This window comes from Lytechinus variegatus, chromosome 7, assembly GCF_018143015.1.
Source record: "Lytechinus variegatus isolate NC3 chromosome 7, Lvar_3.0, whole genome shotgun sequence".
Lineage (NCBI taxonomy): Eukaryota > Metazoa > Echinodermata > Echinoidea > Temnopleuroida > Toxopneustidae > Lytechinus > Lytechinus variegatus.
In genome coordinates, this window is record NC_054746.1 from 28541910 (window position 1) to 28565152 (window position 23243).

Here is a 23243-nt window from a genome sequence, read left to right on the forward strand (position 1 = left end):
TTTCACTAATTGCAGACCATCAAACATGTCGTAAAATCCCTGTTTTAATGCATAACTTATTTTGCACTTTACTTGATTGAAATTTTTACCAGGATGTTTGTTTAATTTTACTCAATTGACTCGAGTCAAATCCAAGCTTGAAAAAGTTTTGAAAGTGGTGCCAGGTGGTGTGATCAACAGACATCCTTTGGAAAGATATAGTTCAGTTTATCTTTGAAAGTATTTCATGTTCATTTTCTTTTTCTTGTGATCTTTATAGCTTTGAAAGGAAGATGAGCTTGTTGTTCAGAAGAGGCAATGCGTCATACTCATCTAAGCGGTGGCGTCATACTCATCTAAGCGGTGAACGTGCATAATGCCACGTAATCCTAAAAGTATAATCCACTTGCAATAAAGTTGAACCACAAAACAGAGGAGTGACCTTAGTCTTTGCACAAGTGTAATCAGTTATGGTACATTACTATTATTTCGTTCATCGATTTATTAATGTTATTTTCAAAGCTTTATTTTTAAATAATACATAATCAAAATTAATTTGAATATGTACATTAGCAAAAAAATATGCAAAGAGTTATATGAAAAATTGTTTATTTTTATTTATCTTGAATAAAAACTAAATTAATGTCAGCGATTACACACGAGCATATTTTGAAGCATACGGAGGGAAACTCTCTTTCATTCTCGTCTATGACTTGCTAGTATCATGGCTTCTCATGTCAGGATGTATATTTCTTTCCTCCTTGTCCTCTGCTTCATGTGCTTATGCAGTTCATCATTTTCTGGAAGTCTCACAAAAAGCAAAAATGATGTCCACCGCTGTTTTTGTGAGGTACGTAAGCTAAGCTATTTTTGGTTTAACTGCAAAGGGGAACCTCGGCCGGGGCTCGGCTTCGCGATTCGCTGATTGCTGGCCCATTTATCAGTGGCAGTCGCATTGCATTGCAACTTGTCGTATGGGCGGGGGCATTTCTACTTTTGCCTTTTGGAGCTCGCTCGAGCTCTGAAGATTTTGAAATATTATATTACATTTTCTTCATAGAGTAGTGATACATTTTATTTTTATAGATCATTCTGGATTATGTTTAAGAAATCAAATCATGGATATTTATTCAATTTTAAGATGAGCCAGGTGTATTTTGAGAGTAAAAATCATTTGCTATTCCTGGCTGCTGGAGTGGAGTGAATTAGAGCATGGCTACTGAAGTCTTAACACCAGTCAATTGTTATCTTTTCTGCAAATAGTCCTAATTGGAAATTCTAGTCTAGGTCTTTACTTTCAGAAATAGATTTCTATCTCTTTGGGGGAAATTTTTAATTGATGAAAAAAGAAATTGTGACTGTGAGCGAATTTATATGTCAGAGACAGAAATATGATTTATCTCTGAAGATTCATCATTTCATAGATTTCCATTATTTTAATTTTGGTATGATTTATCCATAGATTGTTCATCTTTTCAAGGCCTTTGTTCCCTCATGTACAATGTATTCTATATCCATCTACGTGTATTGTCTAATAGTCTTCACAATTCTTTAAATTACTATTACACTTTAAAAGCAGCAAACATTAGATTTGGCTAACGGAACAGAGGTTGTTCTCTGCTTTTTATAGTGTAATGTTTGAGTTAAAAAATTGTGAGTACACATAGATCTACATTGAATTACAATTCATCTTTCCAATATGTTGGTCTTTAAATTGATTCATCTCTTCAATACTATAATATTCACCTAAATGTTTAAAAAAAAGTCCTTTTTAATTCTCTTCAAATTTTTGTAGCTTCATTATCCTGCTAATTTTTTCCCATATATATAAATTTATCTTTTATAAGAATTAATAAATCAAGACAGACAATGAAAAGATGAATAAAATTGATGAATATTAAGTTTTATTGTATGGTATAGCCTATGGAGTTGAATGAGTGGGCAGGGATAATACAATGTGACTAAAGTTTTCTTTGGTTTCAATGACCTGAACTTTTGATTTTCGACATGGGCTCTACTTTAACTTTAAATTAAGTATCAACTATCAAAAGTTCAAAACTACAAATCAATTGCCGGTAAGAAAAATAGGAATTGGTAAATGTCAACAGAATAATCGATTCATATCTGATAAATTATTAATCCCCTATTTTTTTTCCTCTAACTTACCTAGGGGGCTCTTTCACTTTTCAGACCCCATTTTTCGCAATCTGCTGTGCAATTTTTTTTCCATGCCACTTGCTGACTTTTTAACTTGAAGTCTCGCACACTTTTGAGACAAAATTTATGATGCCCGGGCATGCGGTCACAAAGTTCATACATATTATATAAGTGCATGTTAAACCAAAATTGCTTTAAAGGTAAATGCTAGTTTTGGTAAAGATATAAAAATGAGTTCGTACATAATCCAATGAAATGACCACTAAAGTGTCTGTTTGTATAAATAAAACGCATGTGCTAAAGGATTCTGGAAGAAATTGTGTAATTGCTGAGAAATCAGCAAATAAGCACGGGATTCGGGTAGGGCGTCGGGCCCGACGCCCTAAGCAATAATTATACATTGTCCCACGTGCGCTTATCTGTGTTGGGGATTTTCGGTGTGAACATTTTTCAGCGTACAGGTAGATTTCAAGATTTCACAAAGTCCAGTTAATGTAACTGTACCAGATCTCGATCCTCGATAATATACTGGCAATTAAGCCTTGTTTTACAGACTTTCTCATGAAATCAGTGTTAACTGCAACTACTGGAATTTCTCTTTAAAATGTATCATGTACAAAGTTGATACAAAATCTGTTTCATCTAAAACCATTAAATAAGTGATTATTCTCACTTTTTTTTTCATAACAGTCATTGGATTTGATGCTTTTTATGACTGAAATAGTGTCCCTGAATCAGTGACCTTAATGAAATTTGTATAAAATACAGTTTAGATAAAAGAATTAAAAAAACAAAGAAATACAAAAGGAATTTAAAAATACAGTAAAATACACAAGAAATTGATTCATTCTGGTAATGAATTTTTCTTAATTTATAGTTGTAAGGAATGTTATAAAGAATATTTTCACCAGAAGTTAATTTTCTAGGAGCTTTATTTAGTGAATTAGAGCAAAAAGTACAATTTCATAAATTGAGTATTGATTCATTTATAAAAAGATATCTGAATTTTGTGCAGTTTACTTATGCAGTAAAGTAGGTTATGTCATTCTCTGTCTTTGTGCACATTTTTGTCATGATAGCGTGATTTGAGGCCAAGATTTTAGGGGACCTAAAAGTAAAAGTCCCCTCCCCCCGACTTTAGGCTCGCAAAGTAGCTCAGGTACTGTAAGTTGGGGCTAAATATTCTAAAAGACATTTACAAAGTAAACGTTTTCCAAAAGTATTTGTAAAAGGAGAAAGATTTTAGTGACAGTATAGGTCTACCTTTACCTGTAATTACCATTTAGGCAAACAAACAACTACTTAGTCACTGGTGTCATGTTGTGTAGACTTTCAGTAATCTTAGATACAAATGAATATGAGAAACGAAATGGGATTGAAGGTCTATGCAAATGGAATCATGTTATAATAATTATCATATTTTGATTTTTAACTTATTCATGCTTTTGGGCTCCTTTCCTTAACTTGCAAAAAAAAAATTATCAGCTCCAATGTCAAGTCATAGGGCAAGTCAGAGAACCTTTGTTGTACCACGATTACTAATAACTCCATAGAACTTTTTTTTCAGAATCCCTACATACATGTGTATGCAGACCCAGTCAGAAACTATGAATTTAGGAAATTAATGGGGTTTTTTGTTGCCATTTTTGTTCTCATTTTTAGTTAAACGGTGTTGTGGATGACTGCACATGTAAGGTGGAATCTGTGAGTGAGTTCAACAATTTACGCCTATTCCCACCTCTCAATAGCCTGCTAACCAAGAATTACTTCAAGTTTTTCAAGGTAAGAGATATTGTAAGAATTAAATTTCACCATAAAACATAAGGCTGTGTTTCAGTCTCTGTACCAGAGGAGCCAATTTTAACAATTGGTGATATATCACACTTCTTATTTTTCAAAAGCAAGAATTTCTAATAGAAGCATAATTAGCATTTATCTCTTTTTAAAATCTGCCATGTATGCCATAATCTTTGCCATAATTATTGATTCTTTGATTGAGAGCATCAACAAAAAGAGACAAGTTTGTTAAATGTTTCTTTAAAGGCCTGGTCACACTGCCCGAGCGTTGTTGGAGCGGTATGGAATAGGGACAAATTTTGCTCTCAAAATTGGGGAATAAATCGAAAACAAAAAAACAACAATCGAAATTGAAAATGGCAAACGGTAGCGAGCGGTGATGATTTTTTTTCTCTCCGCTCCACGACCGCTCCAACAACGCTCCGGCAGTGAGAACATGCCTTAAAGTGAAGAGGTCTACATGTATGTGAGAGTAAAGTCAAGTGACTAGATGTCATTCTGTGAGCCTTAGCATTCTCTAATTATTTGTCTACCTCTTGAAACCTGTGATTCTCTGTTATTGGGAGCTCCAATATAATGTTTTGATGCAATCTGTGTGTGTGGTATACTACTGTGGCTTTTAGGTTTTATCATTTCATTAAAAAAACATACTGACAGATGTGCTTTCATTGAATGATCCTGATCATCTTCATGACATTGTTTGATGATTATAACAAGGATGTTAATCATTGTGACCATGTTGATGATGATAATGATATTTTAAATGATGATCATACATGTAGAAGTTGTAACATTAATAATAATATTTTAACTTGTGTCTTGTTCAAACCAACAAGGATGAAAAATTGAAACTTAAATTATTGATTATGTTCTTAAAGAGGTTTATCTTTAAAAATAATTTTTATCCGTGCACATTCTCAACTTCCTGTATATATATATACAGTATAGGGCAGTCTGCACCAGCACGAGTTTTCAAATTAGCCTGCTATTTCCGATCGGGCAAATTATCCCGATCTGAACAATCTCGAGATTATTTGTAATGGAGACGCAATTATCGTGCTAATTTGCAGGATTAATCTCGAGATTGCAATCCCAAGTCAATTTGGGATAATTTGCAAAATTGCACGCTATTTTACGAATTATCCAGCTAATTCGCAGGTGCAGACGCACTCTGGATAATTTTATTCACGGCGTCAGACCATAATGCATCGATGCCTTGCTCGAGCAGGAATCGCCCTTGCGATGGTGGAGACGGGGTTTCTTGAATCTCGAGATTAATCGCGAAGAGGGCCGATTGGGCTAAATTCTCGAGATTGAGCAAACTCAGGCTGGTGCAGCATCGCCTCACGCAAGATTTTAAATAAGAATAGAGTCATATTCTATAGAAGCCACATGTATAATATGACAAGACAGGTTTAAAGCTCTAGATATTATGGTTAATAAATGATGTACACAATCTCCACCTTTAACTGTTTGTGTGTGTTTTTTTGCAAATAAATAATCAAACAGAGATTACTTTACATATATGGCAGTGTTGTAAAATGCTCATTATTGTCATCAAGTCAAGATGGTTTGGTAACATCTAAATTAACTTCTACATTATGGCAGTTTTCCATACGATACTGTGTAGTTTAGAAGTTGATATTGCCTGTTCTCTTTTTTCTGATTATGGTAGGTAAACCTTCATCGGCCATGTCCGTTTTGGTCTGATGATAGCCGATGTGCCATGAAGGGATGTCATGTCTGCCCATGCTCTCCGGTAAAAAGAAATTATACTTTCTTTCTCCAGCTGTTTTTTTTGTCTATCTTTCTTCTTTTCTTATATCATTTTCATATTTTCTTTTTCTTCCCTCACTTCTTTTATTTTCCCTCATTTTCCCCCTTCTCTCCTCCCTTTCTTTCTTTGTTCATTCATTCATTCCTTTGTTTCATTTCTTTAGTTCTTCCTTCTTTTTTTTCATGATTCTGATTCATCTGTATCTCTCTTAATCTTCCTCTCTTTTAGTCTTTCTCTCCATCCCTTTCCCCTTCACACCTTCTCTATTTGTCTGTCTCCCTGTTTTTGAGGTTTTTGTGTTATGAAATTATCTGTTATTTCTATGGACACCCTTTGAGTAACATTTGAATTCATGAAGACCCAGGACTATATTTTGACCTGAATTCATCAAGGTGGGTTAGCTTTAACCTATGAATTAATTGCCCTTTACAAAAATGAGATAAGTTTTCTTCTGTGAAGCGCACCAGTTGGTGCCAAATGACATGTTAAATTACATGCTCTGACATGCTTTAACCCATGGTTAACTTTAATAAAGACACTAAATGGTGAATTGCAATTTTTAACATCTACATGTATGTTATTCTGCCTCCTTATTATGTATACATGTACATTTCTGAGGATGGACGTGACACATGGAATAGAATATGAGTTCAATTGAGTTGTATATTAATTGCACCTGCATTCTTGTAACAATAATATGATTGTTAGATTCAATCAGATAATCGTTAAACTAATGCCGGTGCACCAATAAACTGTCAATTCCTTTAATATGCTGAGTTCATAAAGTGGAATGCATTGCATACTACAATTATAATGTACATTATCTCCTGTCATTTTGCAATTTATTGTGATTTATGTTGAGTGCATGCTTATTTGTGGATTCAGAGACAATTTATATGTAGACTCTTTTCTCCCCCCCCCCCCCCTCCTCTTTCTCTCTCTCTTCCCCTGATAATGGAATAAAATTAATACTTTTTTAACATTTAAATAGGATGATTTACCTTGTGGATTGAAAGAAGAGTCGTCAAATGAAAACAAGGTTAGTTATGATGTAGAATACTTACTCTTTTATGATTTCAGTGTTACACTGCAAGTTTCTATAAATATGAATTTATTATCTAGCATTTAATTTTTAAAGAAATGTTTGCATTGCCTTATAACAGTCTTTGTATTTATTGACTTTGAAATGTACATTTAAGGTGCAGATTTCATTTGTAGTTGTATAATAATTTAAAAGTACATTTGCACAAATATTTCTAATTCAGTTTGTGGCAATTTTTTGAGCACTTTACTCAAATTTACAGAGAACAAATAAAATCAAGATACTGCTCATTGAAAAAACTGCGCAATTTAAGATATTTTGCTTATTGCCCTTACCACAAAAGACATGAATAAACAGTAACATTCATACATATATTTAACATACAATTTACTCTTGCATTCTTTTGATGTACTGTGTATGTTGTAATCTATTTTCATTTATCAGTGTCTTATAAATGTTCTATGTAAACAACTTCTTAATATTATATTACGTTATTTGTATGTATTTGGTCTGGGACATCTTGATTGAAAACTGTTTTCATGATGTGCTGCTTGTTTATGTATATTTTTGAATTGGAATTTATGAAATTACATGTAGATCAATTAAATTCATTGAATTAAATTGAATTGAGTCGTAATCAAACTTCCACTAGGGGAGTGTTACCATAGTACATGTAGCTGTGCTTAGACAATCAAAATCAAGGAAAATTGTCAGCTGAAATATTAATGAGACACTCTCTTAATCTTTCTTCCTTGTTTGATAGTATTCTGCCGACTCTAACAAGCCATCAGATGAAAGCAATGATGAAGAAGAGGAATGTGATGAGGAGAATAGGGATGAGGAGGAGGATCCCTTAGGAGCACTGGATACAACCATTAGCAAGGAGAATCTGTTAGCCTTTCAACAGTGGAAAACTCATGATGATGCACAGCTCAACTTCTGTGAAAAAGAAGGTGGGGTCAGATTTTGATTCATTTTGAAGAGAAAGTGAACAAAATATGTAAAATTCTACAATATACACTGTAAATTATGTACTATTAAAAAAACATTAGAGAGCCTATTCACAATACCACCTAGCTGTTTATTATGATTTGTGTTTAATCTCTTGACAATTCAATGTGTTTTATTAATATTAATAAAGGTCAACCCCCCCCCCCACCCCAATAAAGAATAGAATAGAATACTTATCTATTATGACAGATTAGTATGAGATATGAGACAATAACTACAGGAATTTTGAATGTTTACTGAAAACTGGTGGATAATTTGATGAATTGCAATTTGATGGATTCATAGTGATAAGAACAATTTGTATCTGTAAGTGAGATTTTATGAATGCAAAACAGTTTCTTTTGTATCTAAAATTGCTCATTTTTAACATGTAGGTCTGTGCATATTTTTTGTAATATAAAATTGCACTTTTTTTAATACAAGAACAAATAGAAGATAAAATGTGGGTATTTGAGTTGTTTACTTGTGCAAAAGTAATGGTCTGCATTACTTGATGATGATGATGGTCCACAGCATTTATATTGCACCATATTTCTGTTAAAAACATTCATAGGCACAGGCTTATCCAATGAAGCCTAATTATTACACTGAAATAATATTTGCTGAAATCAGTAAGTTTTGTGAGATGATTTGAAGATACTTCAAGGCCGTATTCAAAATTCCAAGATATATGACTTGCTACATTCTTTAACCAGGTGGGTGTTTCATAAAGCTGTTCGTAAGTTAAGAGCAACTTTAAGAACAACTGGTGATCCTTTCTTGTGGTAAATATGCACCATTCAATGTTCATTGGTGATAGCTTTGCGCATAAGAAAGGTTCACCAGTCGTTCTTAAAGTCTCTCTTAACTTAATACGGAAAACTTTATGAAATACCCTACTGATGTATAAATAATTAGAATTATCAAGAAAATCAATATTATATGATCTCTTGTGCAGATGAACATTCTGGTGACATGGAGTATGTAGATTTATTACGGAACCCTGAGAGATACACCGGTTACAAAGGATCTTCACCTCACAGAATATGGGGTAGCATCTACAACGAAAACTGCTTCAAGTAAGTGCACCTTCACTTCTCTTGAAGTACTTGAAAAGATAATGTTGTAGTTACTGATCTTTCAGTGTGATTGATGTATTGACATGTTTCAGGCCCTTGAAGTCCGATGGAACTCAGCCACACCGTTCCCAGAAATTTGTAATACCTAGAGATTTTTTTTTCTAGATATTTCACATTCAGTATATTTTCTATGAAAGTATACTCGTCAACAGGACCTGACAGGTCTTTTTAAGGAAAGAAGTGTAGTTGGGGCCTTGTAGCATAGCCATTACCAATTGATGATTCTAATGATTTGTGTAATTGTTCCCATATAATAATCAGTAAAATCAATCATTATACCATCCCCACAACTAATTGCAAAGCTTTGTATTAAGTGACCCTGTTGCTTTATTCAAGGAAGAGAATGTTTGTTAAAGATTCAAATGTACATATTTTTGTTGTTATGAAGAGATATTGCTCCTTTGATATGTCATGGTTTATCATTGTTTTTGAAATTTTAAGGAAGTTTAGTTAAAATAAATGCTATAATGGAATATAGTTTGATTTTCTTTGCATTGCACATTTATTTTATAATGTTTGTTTAACATAATGAAATTAAAGCAGTGAGTGATTTGATTTTTGTCAATTTGTGTCGTTGAATTTCCTGCTTTGCTTTGTAAAAAGGGATTAGATGACATATGAATACTAGGATTAGAAAAAAATTACAATTGTTATCGACAATTCTTTTGCAGGCCTGATAATCTTGAATCTACTGCAACTACCTATGAAAGTTTACTCAATAATAAAACATTAAAAGGCAAGTATATATTTATGTCATTTTCATCAGTACCATATTTGTGTAGTATTATTCATAAGTAAACATGGGGAAAATTGGAGTAGCAATACAGATTGTAGACTTTAAAATACATAAGCTTGCTTGCTATAATGTTTAGGCTTCCTTTTTTGCAAATGCTCAAAATCAATTGTAATCATTCCATCAATTCAAATTAAAGTTAAATCTCTTTAACTGGAATTTTTAAGTAAGAGTCTTTCTTGAATTTGAATGCTCACTAAAAGTCTTGTTAGTTTTCTTTAAGGAAAAGGAAACTTGAAGACTATATTAAAGATCAAATTGTTTTGATCCATATAATTTAAAGATATGTGTATACATTTGTTCATATAACCCTGTCCTCTGATTAAATCATAATTTCTTTCACTCCAGATGTTAGATTAGTAAAATTTGGGTTTTGGCTGCTTCTCTTCCATTAAATGTTCTTTTTCTCTGTGGGGAGGGGGAAGTAGATTTCCATTGAGAGATAAAAAATTTTTGGGATTTTTTCCTTCATGTAATCATGCAAATTGTATTGCAAAGAAAAATACAATGTTGATTGTCTAAAGGACACTAAAAGGAACTTAGGCATATATACAAGGCAAATCAGTTCAAATGGAAATATGGGATAGAGAAAACATGTTCATTAGGTTTGGGGGTCAGAGTTAAATTTGAATTTTCAGAAACATTATCAAGTAGTTATGTTTAAAAACATATATAATCCTAAAATAGGGATTTTGCCTCAAAATGACAGGATTTTGTATACAACTCTCCATTTGTATGAAGATGTCTCAAGATGCTGACAAATTTTGAACAAAAGTTTATTTTACTTAAAAAAAAGGTGTTTCCTACATCCTGCATTCATTGGAAATGATTTGCCCTTAGAGGAACTTGATTCCCTTTAAATATATAACAAAGTTACCATCCATCTTTCTTTAATCTATGCCATATGAAACCTTGTAGTTGATTAATTAGCCTTAATGGTAATCATACTTTAATCCACGTCTAATGCAGGAATAGTTGCAATGAAATTAGCTGTTTGAATTTGTCTGTACAGTGCATTATAGTGAGGGAGGCTGTGACATTGCAGGGGTTTGAAAAGGGGTGAAGGACTTGGTGGGGGTGGGGCTTTATGTAAGCTTTGCACCATGAGACTAATTGACTTTCCTGTTCTAAAAGGGTGTTGCAAGAAGGGTATATGAAATCAATTGCAAATTTCAGTTACAATCAATTGCTCATAAATACATTAATGGCAATCAAATTTATACATTAATTTAAAGTATGAAATTGACGGTCAATTTTTGCTAAATTGCACATTGAATTGCTTTTGTCAGAAGCAGACCATCAATCAATTACAAATAATTCACAAGACTTATGATAGATTGGAGGACCTAGTGATTGGACAAAGGTCAATACATGAATATTGTTTTCACTCTGTATGAAGAGGTAACCCACTACTCAAGTGTACATTCCCCATCCCCAATACACCCCCCCCCCTCATCTACCTATTGGTCAATTATAGATTTTTTTTTTCGTTCTTAAGAAAATAAAGCTTTTCTACATGTATGTTAATACACAATTGTAATACACTATTGTATGTTACACTGTACATGTAGTGCTGTCTAAGTAAACTTTTATTAAACAGTAGTTGTGAAGAACCAGAAAAAAATCCTGCATGAAATATTCATGAATTTTGCAATTTATTCAAGATCATCAGAGAATCATGCTTTTCATTGATTAATCACGGCATAAAAGTGTAATGTAAATGTGTAATGTTTTTGTTTTGAGAGTGACCATTTATCATTTGTTGGAGTGCAAGTTTCTGATTTTTGATTTTGCAATCACATCAACGAAACCAATCCAAAACTCAACGATGATACATGTATGCTTATTAACTTTGATTGGTCTTGAAACACTTTCTTTGATGTGACTGCAAAATTATTTCTCTGCTGTGACAAAAAAAAAGATTGAATCAAATGAACATGCAGTTGTTGGAATATTTTTTTTTCTCCTTTCATGTTTGCTCTTTCCACACTTGCTTAATACCATTATTAATTTGAATCCATTCCCAGCTTCCCAATACCTGAAAGGTAATTCAGTTTGGGCTATCTTTTTTATTTTGCACTTGACTCCATATTTTCCACTTTTCAAATTCAATTTTTATGTACCATTTTATTTTGTTCTGTTGCTATAATATTGCATTGCCTTCTGCCTGCATGCATACCGCAGAGCTTTTTTTTTTTTTCGTTTGTACATTTTATGAAATTTTTTTCTTGGAAATCTATTTTTGCTGGGATTTTCATACTGATATTGTATAATATGGTTTTTTTTTGGGGGGAGGGTGTCCTTGTACTTTTGACCATGAAATGACTTTAACTTGCACAGTACTTGTACTAGAGGACACAATGTAAGACCACTTTTGAAATTCATATGGGGAAACCGAGAATGGTAGTTGGTTGATCTTTCACATACTGATATTATCACCACAACTCCTTCAGTACTGGAAGCTCTATCTTTTTTAATCATGAATAGTTTATGCCAAATCCTTGACAACAAAACCCTTGCACAGAAGAGTGAAATTATTTATAGCTTCATTTGGTAAAATTTTGCCATAAAATTAAACAGCAGTAAATTAACTACCGGTACCTTCAGTGCGCATGTGAATTTGTGTGATATCTTGTAGCTATGGAAACTCAATGGTTTATACTAGGGTGTGTTTTAGAAAGCTGTTGGTAACTTTAAACACATTGTTCTTTATTACATGTATATAGCTGGTGATATGTTCTTATGTGCAAAAATTATTGCAAAGTGGGCATAAATTTCCTTTCAGATGGTTGTTAATATAAAGAATTTTAATCTATCCTATTTTATTTTATTTAAAATGCTAAACTGGAATAGAATGGGAATCAAAATTATTAAAGGTCAAGTCCACCTCAGAAAAATGTTGATTTGAATCAATAGAGAAAAATCAGTGCTGAAAATTTCATCAAAATTGGATGTAAAATAAGAAAGTTATGACATTTCAAAGTTTTTTAACAAAATAGTTATATGAACGAGCCAGTTACATCCAAATGAGAGAGTCGATGATGTCACTCACTCACTATTTCTTTTGTTTTTTATTGTTTGAATTATACAATGTTTCAATTTTTACGAATTTGATGATTAGGATCTACTTGCCTGAAACACAAAATGTTAAAATAATGGAATTCCATGTGTTCAAGGAGGAATGAAACTTCATTTCACATGACAATGACGAGAAAATCAAAATATTTCATGTAATAAAATACAAAAGAAATAGTGAGTGAGTGATGTCATCAGTTCCCTCATTTGCATACCGACCAAGATGTGCATATAACTATTTTGTGAAATGAAGCGAATCTTTAAAATGTCATTTTACATCCGATTTTGATGAAATTTTCAGTGTTATGCTTGTTGAATTTTTCTCTTTTTATTTAAGTCAAGTTTTTGTTGGGGTGGACTTGTCCTTTAAAGAACATTGAAATTCATAGCAAAAAAAGAACGTGTTTCATTTGCACATGTTCAGTCGTGCAATTCATATAAGTAGTTTTCATGAACACACCCAGAACTTTTAGTGTTAAAAATAAAGTTTCTAGCTTTCTTAAAGGAGAATAAAACCATTGGAAGAAGATGGCTTGTGTGAAAACAGAAAAATCAAAGAAACAGATCAACGAAAGTTTGAGAAAAATTGGACAAATAATGAGAAAGTTAAGAGCATTTGAATATTGCGATCACTAATGCTATGAAGATAGCAAATTGGCAATGCGACAAAGATATGTGATGTCACTTGTGAACAACGTACTCTGCCCATTACTTTAGTATATATTTCACTCGAATTGCCTCTTTTATCACATCTATCCATAAATCATACAGTTCTTTCTACATGAGGGCATGTAAAACATATTTCTTAAGAATACATCATGGATAAAGAGTTTGTATCATCATAAGAAAAAGCAAAAAGAGACATTTTGAGGGTATTTTTTAGTCCACCAAAAGGGAAAGTTGTTCGTCAGTGACATCACACATCCTTGTCGCATTGCCCATGTGAGGATCTCCATAGCATTAGTGATTGCAATATTCAAATGCTCATAACTTTCTCACTATTTGTCCGATTTTTCTCAAACTTTCTTTATTCTTATTCTTTGATTTTTCTATTTCTACACAAGCCTATTTGTTCCAAAGGTTTCATTCCCCTTTAAATTTGCTTTTATGTACCTTGCACAATATGCAGTGTTTATATCAGTCCAATTTAGACCTATTATCCTGGTTCCACCCCCCCCCCCATATCTCCTATCTTCTGCATGTATGTTTAGCTTTGAGGAAAGAAGCTTCCATCTCACAAGACTCTAATCTGGACTTTGTTCGTAGTGGCAAAGCTAATGGTTTTTCGTCATCATCCAAATGGAGATATGTTGGAGAAAAGACAAAATTATGAATGCAGCAATTCTGAAGCAAATACTGTTTTTTGTGTATGCTTTAAAAATAAAACACATAGTTCTTTTGTGGTTAATTACAACATTAAATTACCAGTTATGAATTTGTCAGGTCTTTGTTCCTTAATGCCAAGTCCACTCCAATTAGTTGAATTGAATAAACTGAAAGTTACATGAAACCATAATGTGCAAAGAAAGTTGTGATATTTTTCATGATTGTTATGCAAAGTGTTATGCCTATTGTGGTCAATATTGGTGACTGAGTTCAAGTCATTGGAGAGTTTCTGTGTCCTAGATTTATGTGTATTTCATGTTTTATAAAAAAAATATTTAAAAATGCATAAATGGTGATTGTATGACATCTTTATTTATATGTGCATGTCAGTTCATGCATATTTGCTGAAAAATTGAAAATGTAACAATCCAATTATCTTCTAATTTCACAAGTTACTTTGATGAAATACTCTGTTGTGCATTTTCATTATTTTTTTAGATTGAATCAATAAGATTTTCTTGTGGAATTAATCTTTACATGAAAAAAAATGAAAAATGAAAATCCATAATTTATTGTTCGAAATAGACATGAAATGAAATACTCCGAAAATTTGCTTTGCCCAATTGATCGTGGGCCCGGCAGCCACTGTGCAGCGCCAGATCAACGAGGCTCTATCCCTTTAATCGTTAAACGCCAAACAGGGTAGCAGCAACTCCCATCTTTTAACGTCTTTTGGTCTGACGCGGCCGGGGTTGAACCTCCGACCTCCCGGTTGTGAGACGGACGCTCTATCAACTGAGCCAACACACCGGTAACATACACATGTATGTTACCGGTATGTATTTACATATGTAAACATACAAAATATTTGCAGTATTTACTAAGCAGATATCTCCATTTTAAATGCCTGTCCTTATTTTCAAATAATTCTATATTAAAGCTGATTATATCATAGCTATTACCAGTTCATGCTTGATTTTGAAATATTTGCCTTTTATTTAATCTTTTCTTTTCTTCATTTCATATATTTATCTGCTTTCCTATCCTTTAAACTTTAACTACTATGGTTAAATATATGTTTTGGTTCGTAATAATTTTCTCTTATTGTAGATTTATTGTTGTTGGATTTTTTTTTCTTTTTTACTGAATATGAGTCCGTTTAAACTTTTGCATCATGTTATTAGGCATTATTTTATTTCATTTACATTTGACATCAATCATGGATTGTTGGATTCTCATTTTCACAAGTATATTCTTTTTTAAATAGTAAATTTCACAATTATTACAATATAAGGTATACACATGGAATATATGTCTACTAGTATGTATGCATCCATTATGTGTAGGAATTACTAGAGGCATAAATCATAAAATAGCATACTTGCATATAGAAACAATTTGGATTGTAAATTGAATAAACAGAATATAGAAGTACTAGTGGAAAAAAAGTTTATTCAATTTCATCATTTCGAACATGCAGGATTGATATTGATTTAAATTAAGTTGAGAATTTTATTTTTGTTTTTAATAAACATCTTATAATTTGCACATTTTAAACTTGGATACAATGTAGAGCTGTAGAAAAATGGACAATGGAATGCAGGTTGATGGGATGTATTGCTAATTTATGCAGTATATTACAATTGCACTAATTATTTTCAGTTTTCTGTATCCAATTTTATGAAAATTACCTAAGTCAAGGTAGAAGTTAGAATCAATTGGTTTTTACTGTCCATAATAGCCATCGACAAAGGGTGATATTGATTCAGGCCTTGAATTTTGATATTTTTAGCGCACAGCCATATTTCAAAATGGCACATTTTTTGTATTACTGAACAAATGGGGAAAATTAAAAAGGACACAAGAATATCAAAGGCCACTTTAATATCAAAAGAGTGCAATTTTTTATTAGTTATTACAGCACGAATGGGGAAAAGAAATAAAGGGCCCAAAAATATTGGTGACCAATGAAAAGGCACTGAGGCCAATCTAAAGGGCATCAAAGTGCATGGCTTTTGATGGTCTTGTTGATTACAAATATTCGGAGTGTTTGTCTATTGTGTATGGGGATCAAAAGAGGAAGTTAGTGCTTATGATACTGCTCAGTTACTCTTTATGTTTTCTATTTCTATTCTACTTCATCAAATTTAATCGTTGCCTAATTATTTGTTTGAGTTTGAATTTCACTTTTGCTTATAAATAATTTTTTTTTAAATTGAAAATTTCATAACCATTTTCGGCATGGAGAAATTGCAGACCTTCATGAAGAGATATGGTTGGCCAATCAGTAGTTCACTGCATTGTATAATTACTGCACATGTACGCCTTTGATAGTCAATGCAGCAATACAAGAGAAAAGGCAAGAGAGGGAGAGAGTAGGAGGAGACAGGGGGGAGAGAAGAGGAGGAATCAAGATAGTTCAATCTTGAAGAGAATTGAATTAATGGCAAATTTTTATTAATTTCAGCAAATTTTTCAGTGAGTTAACTTTCCAAATAATTTAATTTATGGTTCCAATTTCATTTTATTTTGAAAAGAATGCAGTTTTAGCTAAAATCAGGAATAAACTTGCTAAATTAATAAAATACTGTGATCTGGGTGAAAAAAAATCAGAAAAGTAAAACCTATGGTTATTCTTCTTCCTGTAATGATATTCAAAAACTACAATTGGTACTTCACATTAAGAAAAGTATTCCAAAATTCAACAAGAAATAGTCCTCTCCAGCTTGTAAAGCATTTAATCTTGAATGTGAGCATTAACTGGTTTTAATCTGATTTCCCCCTTTTATTAGATATGTGCCTCGAGAAGAGAGTTTTCTATCGTCTGATATCTGGACTTCATAGCAGTATCAATATTCATCTTTGTGCAAAGTATTTGCTTTCTGGTAAGAACTATTTCATTATTTGTAGTTTGAACACTACTTTATAATTTAATTTATGTTTTCCCTTTATTCAAATGAAATATCATTTGTGTTTCAATTCAAAGGATATTTTAAAAATAGCATGTAATTTAATTCCTCAATTCATTGTATTTTCTTGCTCTTCTAAAAATCCAAGAAAGCATATGTTTAAAAGTATATTGCTAATGTGATACCTTAATGAGAAAGTGGAAATAATAAAAGAAATTGGAGTAATATTTAAACCATTTAAATTGACCCCCGCCCCGATTGGAAAAAAAATGAAGACATCCACTAATGATACATGTACATGTATATCATATGTAGACCAGACCGAGTTTTACATTATTCATTATAAACTTGACTGTGCTTATAATTAGTTGCCTGGTAATAGAGCGCACATGCTGTTATACCCTTAGGGCTCTGTCAGTTATTTGAGCTCTAACAGTCATAGTAAGATGTCACGCTGTTCTGTTTCAAAATTTGTTTGTGTATAACATGCTACCATCACTCGTAATTATGAGATCACCTGCAGAGATTTTGCAATTAATATCATGAATATTTAGTGCTTCAGTCATGAATTTTCTTAATTGGATATTGAAAGGTGCCTGCTGTACTTGAAATTCTGGCATATACATGTAATATTATTTTTTCCCTTTATGAGGTAATTTGGAAATCACACTTTGTTATTCTAGTGAGTTTTTCACTGTATAAAACCTATTTTGAGTGTGAAATTGCTCTAGCTTACAGTTATATTTCAGTGAAGAAAAAAAAATCAACATTGAAAAAAAAATAGTGTGAAATTGAAAAGCACAAATTGAATTTGTATCTATATATTCTGCTATTCTAGATATTGAATGAAGCTCCTATCTGTAACTTTTCTAATTTTCTCCATCTCAACAATCTGTTCTCCATGTCAACAATCACAGAGGGCCTTTTTGAAAAGGAACAGTGGGGGCGTAACGTTGAGGAATTCCAGCTTCGATTTGATCCAGAAACAACAGAAGGAGAAGGCCCGATCAGACTTAAAAATCTTTATTTTACATATCTGGTAGTGCTTAGAGCCATTGCAAAAGCTGCTCCAGTGTTAGAAAAGGAACTGTTTTATACAGGTAAACATATATTCTAATTACCTTTTTATATTTTATATTTTTGTTCATTTTTTATTCATTGCTTGAATGTGAATTTTATATTATTTTATATGCTATCACATTAATTTAGATTAGAATATTGGATATCTCCCAATTTATCACCAATCCTGGTCATTATTGTCTATTTCAGGCAATACCAATTGCGTCGTAATATAAAATTTTTATTGCAGATTGAAAACAACTATGCTAATTGATTGATAACAGTTATCATGACTTATATGCCTGTTCAATAATGGTCTTGACTGCTATTACAGTTGTTATTGAGAGATTGATCCCAAATCCTTGTGTTACTGAGCCCAAACCTATATATTTGATAGGTCCAAGTAGATTTCGCTTGTTCAATGTGACATCAGTCCTATCTGACACCATCTACCCATTTCATCCACTTTATAATATTCAGGAGAACCGGTCGAAGATCAGGAGGTGCAGAGAGTCGTGAAAGAGATTCTTAAAATAGCCGAATCATTTCCTGAACATTTTAATGAGAGTGCAATGTTTCAGGGAGACCAGCAACAAGCTCTACAACTCAAGGTACAATAAATCTGTGTAAATGATCAATTTTAATTCATTTAATTTGAATTACAAACAAACTGAGCATAATACATTTTAAATGAAACATAAGAATGTTGTCTAATGCATCATTGCTTGACACTGGCAGGTGCCTTTTGTCTATACCTTCCACATGTGGGAATATTCACACCGGGATCATGCTCTCTAACGAAGAAATAAAATGTGAAGATGGAAACATGTTTCATTTTATGCTGCTAGCTATGCAATGTTAAATGTCTTCTGTTTATTGGCAGAGAGTGTCTAATTGGTTCCCCCGTTCTCTGTGTTTTTGTCACCCATCCATAAAAGGATGTACATCTAGGAAAGGAGGACACTTGACCTTTAAAGTACAATCCAAACTTGCTTATTCATGCCATCATTTATCCTAGTCTCTGAGACATCATCCTTCTTCCATTCTTCATTTAATTCACAAGAAATATCTGTTTAATTTCATTTTCATCTTGCACGAACACAAAGGCATAGTTAATAATCTATATTACATCTTCCATAACCCCAAAGAAATAGATGTTTTGCATACCACTATAACTACCCTATAAATCATCATAAAAATCTTGTTATGGTATATCTACTCGTGTCACGGAAATATGGATAAGTTCTGGTGTCAACACATCTGGATTTATCTAAAGCTAGGTCGGATTGTAATTGTAGGTCCTATGCTATCATTTGAAAGATTGAGGAGTAATTGTTCCTTGGCCCCCTGCTGAATCTGTCCCCCCCCCCCTTCATGTTACAGGAAGAATTCCGCACCCACTTCAGGAACATCTCAAGGATCATGGACTGTGTTGGATGTGACAAGTGTAAGCTATGGGGTAAACTACAGGTCAGTATGTCTACCGGCTGTTCATACTACAATGATGAATTCTGGAGAACTTTTTGAGCTTTTATTTTTTTTGTCAGAAAAGATTTGTTCGGACAAGGTGATTAAGTACTCAGAAACATTTTGGGTCACTCAAGAACTGAAGTGGTAACCTTGCTCGCCCAAGCACCTCAAACTTGAACCCTACATGTTGTTATACATGCGTAATCCTTGGTGTCAAATTCTCCCCTAAACGTCATAAATGGTGTTAACATGGTGCCAAATGTTCATCTAAATATTGTAAATGGATAAGAATTTGTAAAATATACCACTACATATTCCAAACTTTGAAGGACCAGCTGAAAGGTAATTCTTTTTCTTAAAAATGTTGAATGCAAGACTGGAAACAACTTTTTCCACAAAATGTCAATACCTTTGGTTAGAAATCTGAACCTGATTTGATGTTTTCTTGGACTCACATGGGTACCTTATAAGTGAGTGAGTCAACCCCCCCCCCCCCAGGCTTATATGTAAATTTTTAAGAATATTTTAATCTTTGTTAAAAAGCCTCCAGCTCATTTTTTGTTTTAAAACACTTGTTTTTATCTCAATTCTGTCTTTCCTTTATGTTATATATTTTCAGGAATGTTTTATTTCTCTTACATTTTCATGCTGTTATTGAGATGTATTTGTTTTCTTCTCTGTCTCTTTTCAGTAATTTTTACTCATTCTTTTTTTTTCTTCTGTTCTCGGTATCAATCTTTCTGTCTTCCTTTTTCAATTATTTCCGTGAAATTTATAGGCTAAGTCTACTTGTACAATCTTCATAATTATTTCAGCATTGCAGTGCATCCCAGTTCTACATTCCCCACTTTTCTTATTGTTTTTATTCAGATTAAAGGTTTAGGTACAGCATTAAAGATTCTATTCACAGAGCAGGGTGCTACTGGAAAATCAAAGCTCACACTAGACAGAGAAGAAATTGTCGCTTTATTCAATGGATTTGGAAAGTAAGTAGCATTTTAGTTTTTCTCAAGTTGGAAAGGACTCAAAACTGTTTTATTGATTGCAGTTTGATAAGTTTGTATCATGTGCATAGAAAAGACAACATTATTTGATATTAAAGGGGGAAATTGCCCTGGCTAAATATAGCAATTGAATTCCATTTTGAAAACCGCAGATTCACAAATTTTTAAAGTGTTACGCCTTGTGAGCTGCTTTCCCCATATGTCATGTACTATAAATTCCATAGCAATGTATGGAGATGATATAACACAGCATACAAGGGGATAGTACACTACGAGTATACATCAACATTTCATATTTAATTTGATATATTTTCACTAAACCATCATGTATATATTTTTTTCTTTAGTTTTTAACCAATTTGATGTCAGGGTTGACTTCCCTAATAGCTAATTAATTTTTTGTAACATTACATTGATTTAATAATGTGATTACTCAGGAGAATTCAAAATTCTATTCTTTTTCATTTTCTATTATTGTTTGTGTGTTGTGTTTATATTTCTTGAAGCACCATGAGCACTGAAAGGTGGACCTGTGTGCTGTATATAAAGTAGCCACCATTATTATTTTCATGTTTAATTTCACAGGCATTCTTCTGTTTTGTTGAGCAGGGGATGAGGTGGCTGTTTTCTGATATACCTCAACTCAAGTGTGTATTTGCTCTTTTTTGTACCAAATTTATTCTACAGGTTATCGGGCAGTATAATAGAAGTTGAAGAATTTCAGAAGCTCCTCTCGCAAGACAAAGCAGATGCACCAAACAGGAAACCTGGCTTTTTATGACATCTACATAACTAAAAAAGATATATTTTATGTGATGTATATTATTCTATTTGCCAAGACACTTATTTTTCTTGCATCTTTCGGTCACAAGATTATCTGCATTGTTTTGGAAAGACAAGAAAGATGAATTTTCATAATGTGAAATAAATTGTGCCTTTCCTGCGCAATTTAAAACGTGCAATGAAGGTCTATATGCCATTTCAAATCACCACCTATGTAAAAAGGAAAAATGAATTGAAAACAATGATCAGGTACCTCTATTGGGGTAAACATTCATTAAATGTGGAAGTTGTGTACTTGGAAGCATTCAAATGGTCCTTTTGTATAAAGCTTGTTTATATTGAATGACATTATTTATTATAGCTGCTGTTAAGTATATGTGCAGCTAGTATTGAACAAATGATGTTATACTTTCTTGCTCTTAGAAATAAAAAGTTATGTTACAAAGTTCATATTTATGCCCAATCGGTCGGAATCATAGTACCATATGGTCATTGTATTGTTTTTATATATATATTTGCCCTGCTTAACAAAACTTTTATCTTGTTTTGTGAATGTGAAGAATAATATTTCTAATGGTAGGATCTTTTTTTCTAGTTTTTTAATTTGGCAAAGAATCTCACACAAAGAAATACAATTTAACAAAAAAATCATAAATAATACAATCATGATAAACTTTGGGATAAACAAAATTAATAAGAAGAATGACATTAAAAATATGTGTCTTTATCACTAGATGTTCATGTATGTTCCCTATATTGACATAACTCAAAATATACGTTGGATGAATTATCAAGTATTTATAATAGTAATAGTAGCTAAAGCATTTTGTGAAATTTCATCCAAAATATCTAGGCTCCTAATTTCATAACACAATTACATGATAATTATGTTTATTCACATTAAACTCTTGTAGGCTGTCAAGAAGACCTAGCAATCGCCATTGTTGGTCTGTGAGTTCTAGTGTCCGTGCATCTGTCTGGCTTGTGTAATGTCTGTTACTCGGCAAACTGCCCACCTCTGCTATTCCAGCTAAATCAACATATCGTTTGTTGAATTCCAACATGTTTTGATTGCTTGTATCAGCTTGTGTTCTGCAATTCCAAGCTGTTTCTGTTCAGTCTCAAAGGTATTGGTTCAGTGGCGGACCTTCACCCGAAGGAGACAAAGCATGGGGGGCACAACAATGCAGTGCCCCCCCCCCCAATGCTTTGTCTCTGCCGGGTCACGGTCGGCTACTGTATTGGTTGCTACCACGGAATGCTTGAAATGCTCAACAAGCCTAGTTGCTGCAACACACATGTTCCTAATGCTAGGAACAGAGTACATGACCAAGTTCACACATAGTCGTAGCATATGGGCTGCACAGCCTAGATAATCAGCATTGATCCCTTCGCCAACTCGTCGCACATTAGCTGCGTTGTTGTGGACTTTGTCAGCAATTTTGTCCATTAAGCCCCACTCTTCAGTCACATTCCTCGGTTGGTTTTGTAGGGCCTCAGTTGTGTGGTGCTGGGGCACATCGTCATCTTCGATGCTTCTCACAGGTCCCGTCTCAAGGATGAAGTTTTGTCTCTCCCACCTGTCGCCAATTTTGTGCGCGGTTACCGTCATTTAATTGTTTGTCCCAACACTTATCCAACATTCTGTAGTTAATGCAACCGAGGTAACCTCTCCCAGGAACTTGCGGACACTCCTTTTCATGTCATACAGCACCTTTTATAGTCCATTTGTGATTGTACACCTGGGGCGGTATTCTGAAAGCTCAATTAGCATTTTGGTATTCTGAAAAGTCACTTAAGTGCCCCTTTCCTTATTTGGCAGGGTTGCGTTGCATGCACTTGCAATAGTACGCGTTATGACCGAGCGAAGACTTAATTGAGTAGTTACGAGATGTTTGGTATTCTGAAAAGTCTCAGCGCTCAATTAACGGACTTTCCAGTGG

General features: G+C 33.1%; 1 protein-coding gene across 1 annotated transcript; it reads left to right on the top strand.

Moving 5' to 3' along the window:
* Positions 1-639: 639 nt before the first annotated feature.
* On the top strand, positions 640-21915 carry LOC121418909 (ERO1-like protein alpha). The gene is made up of 13 exons (XM_041613103.1): positions 640-829; positions 3799-3918; positions 5609-5692; positions 6702-6749; positions 7516-7705; positions 8701-8821; positions 9553-9617; positions 16868-16960; positions 17902-18084; positions 18524-18654; positions 19427-19513; positions 20384-20499; positions 21205-21915. The coding sequence occupies exons 1-13, from the start codon at positions 704-706 to the stop codon at positions 21296-21298; spliced, it is 1458 nt and encodes a 485-aa protein (XP_041469037.1). The 5' UTR covers positions 640-703; the 3' UTR covers positions 21299-21915.
* The last annotated feature ends 1328 nt before the right edge of the window (positions 21916-23243 follow it).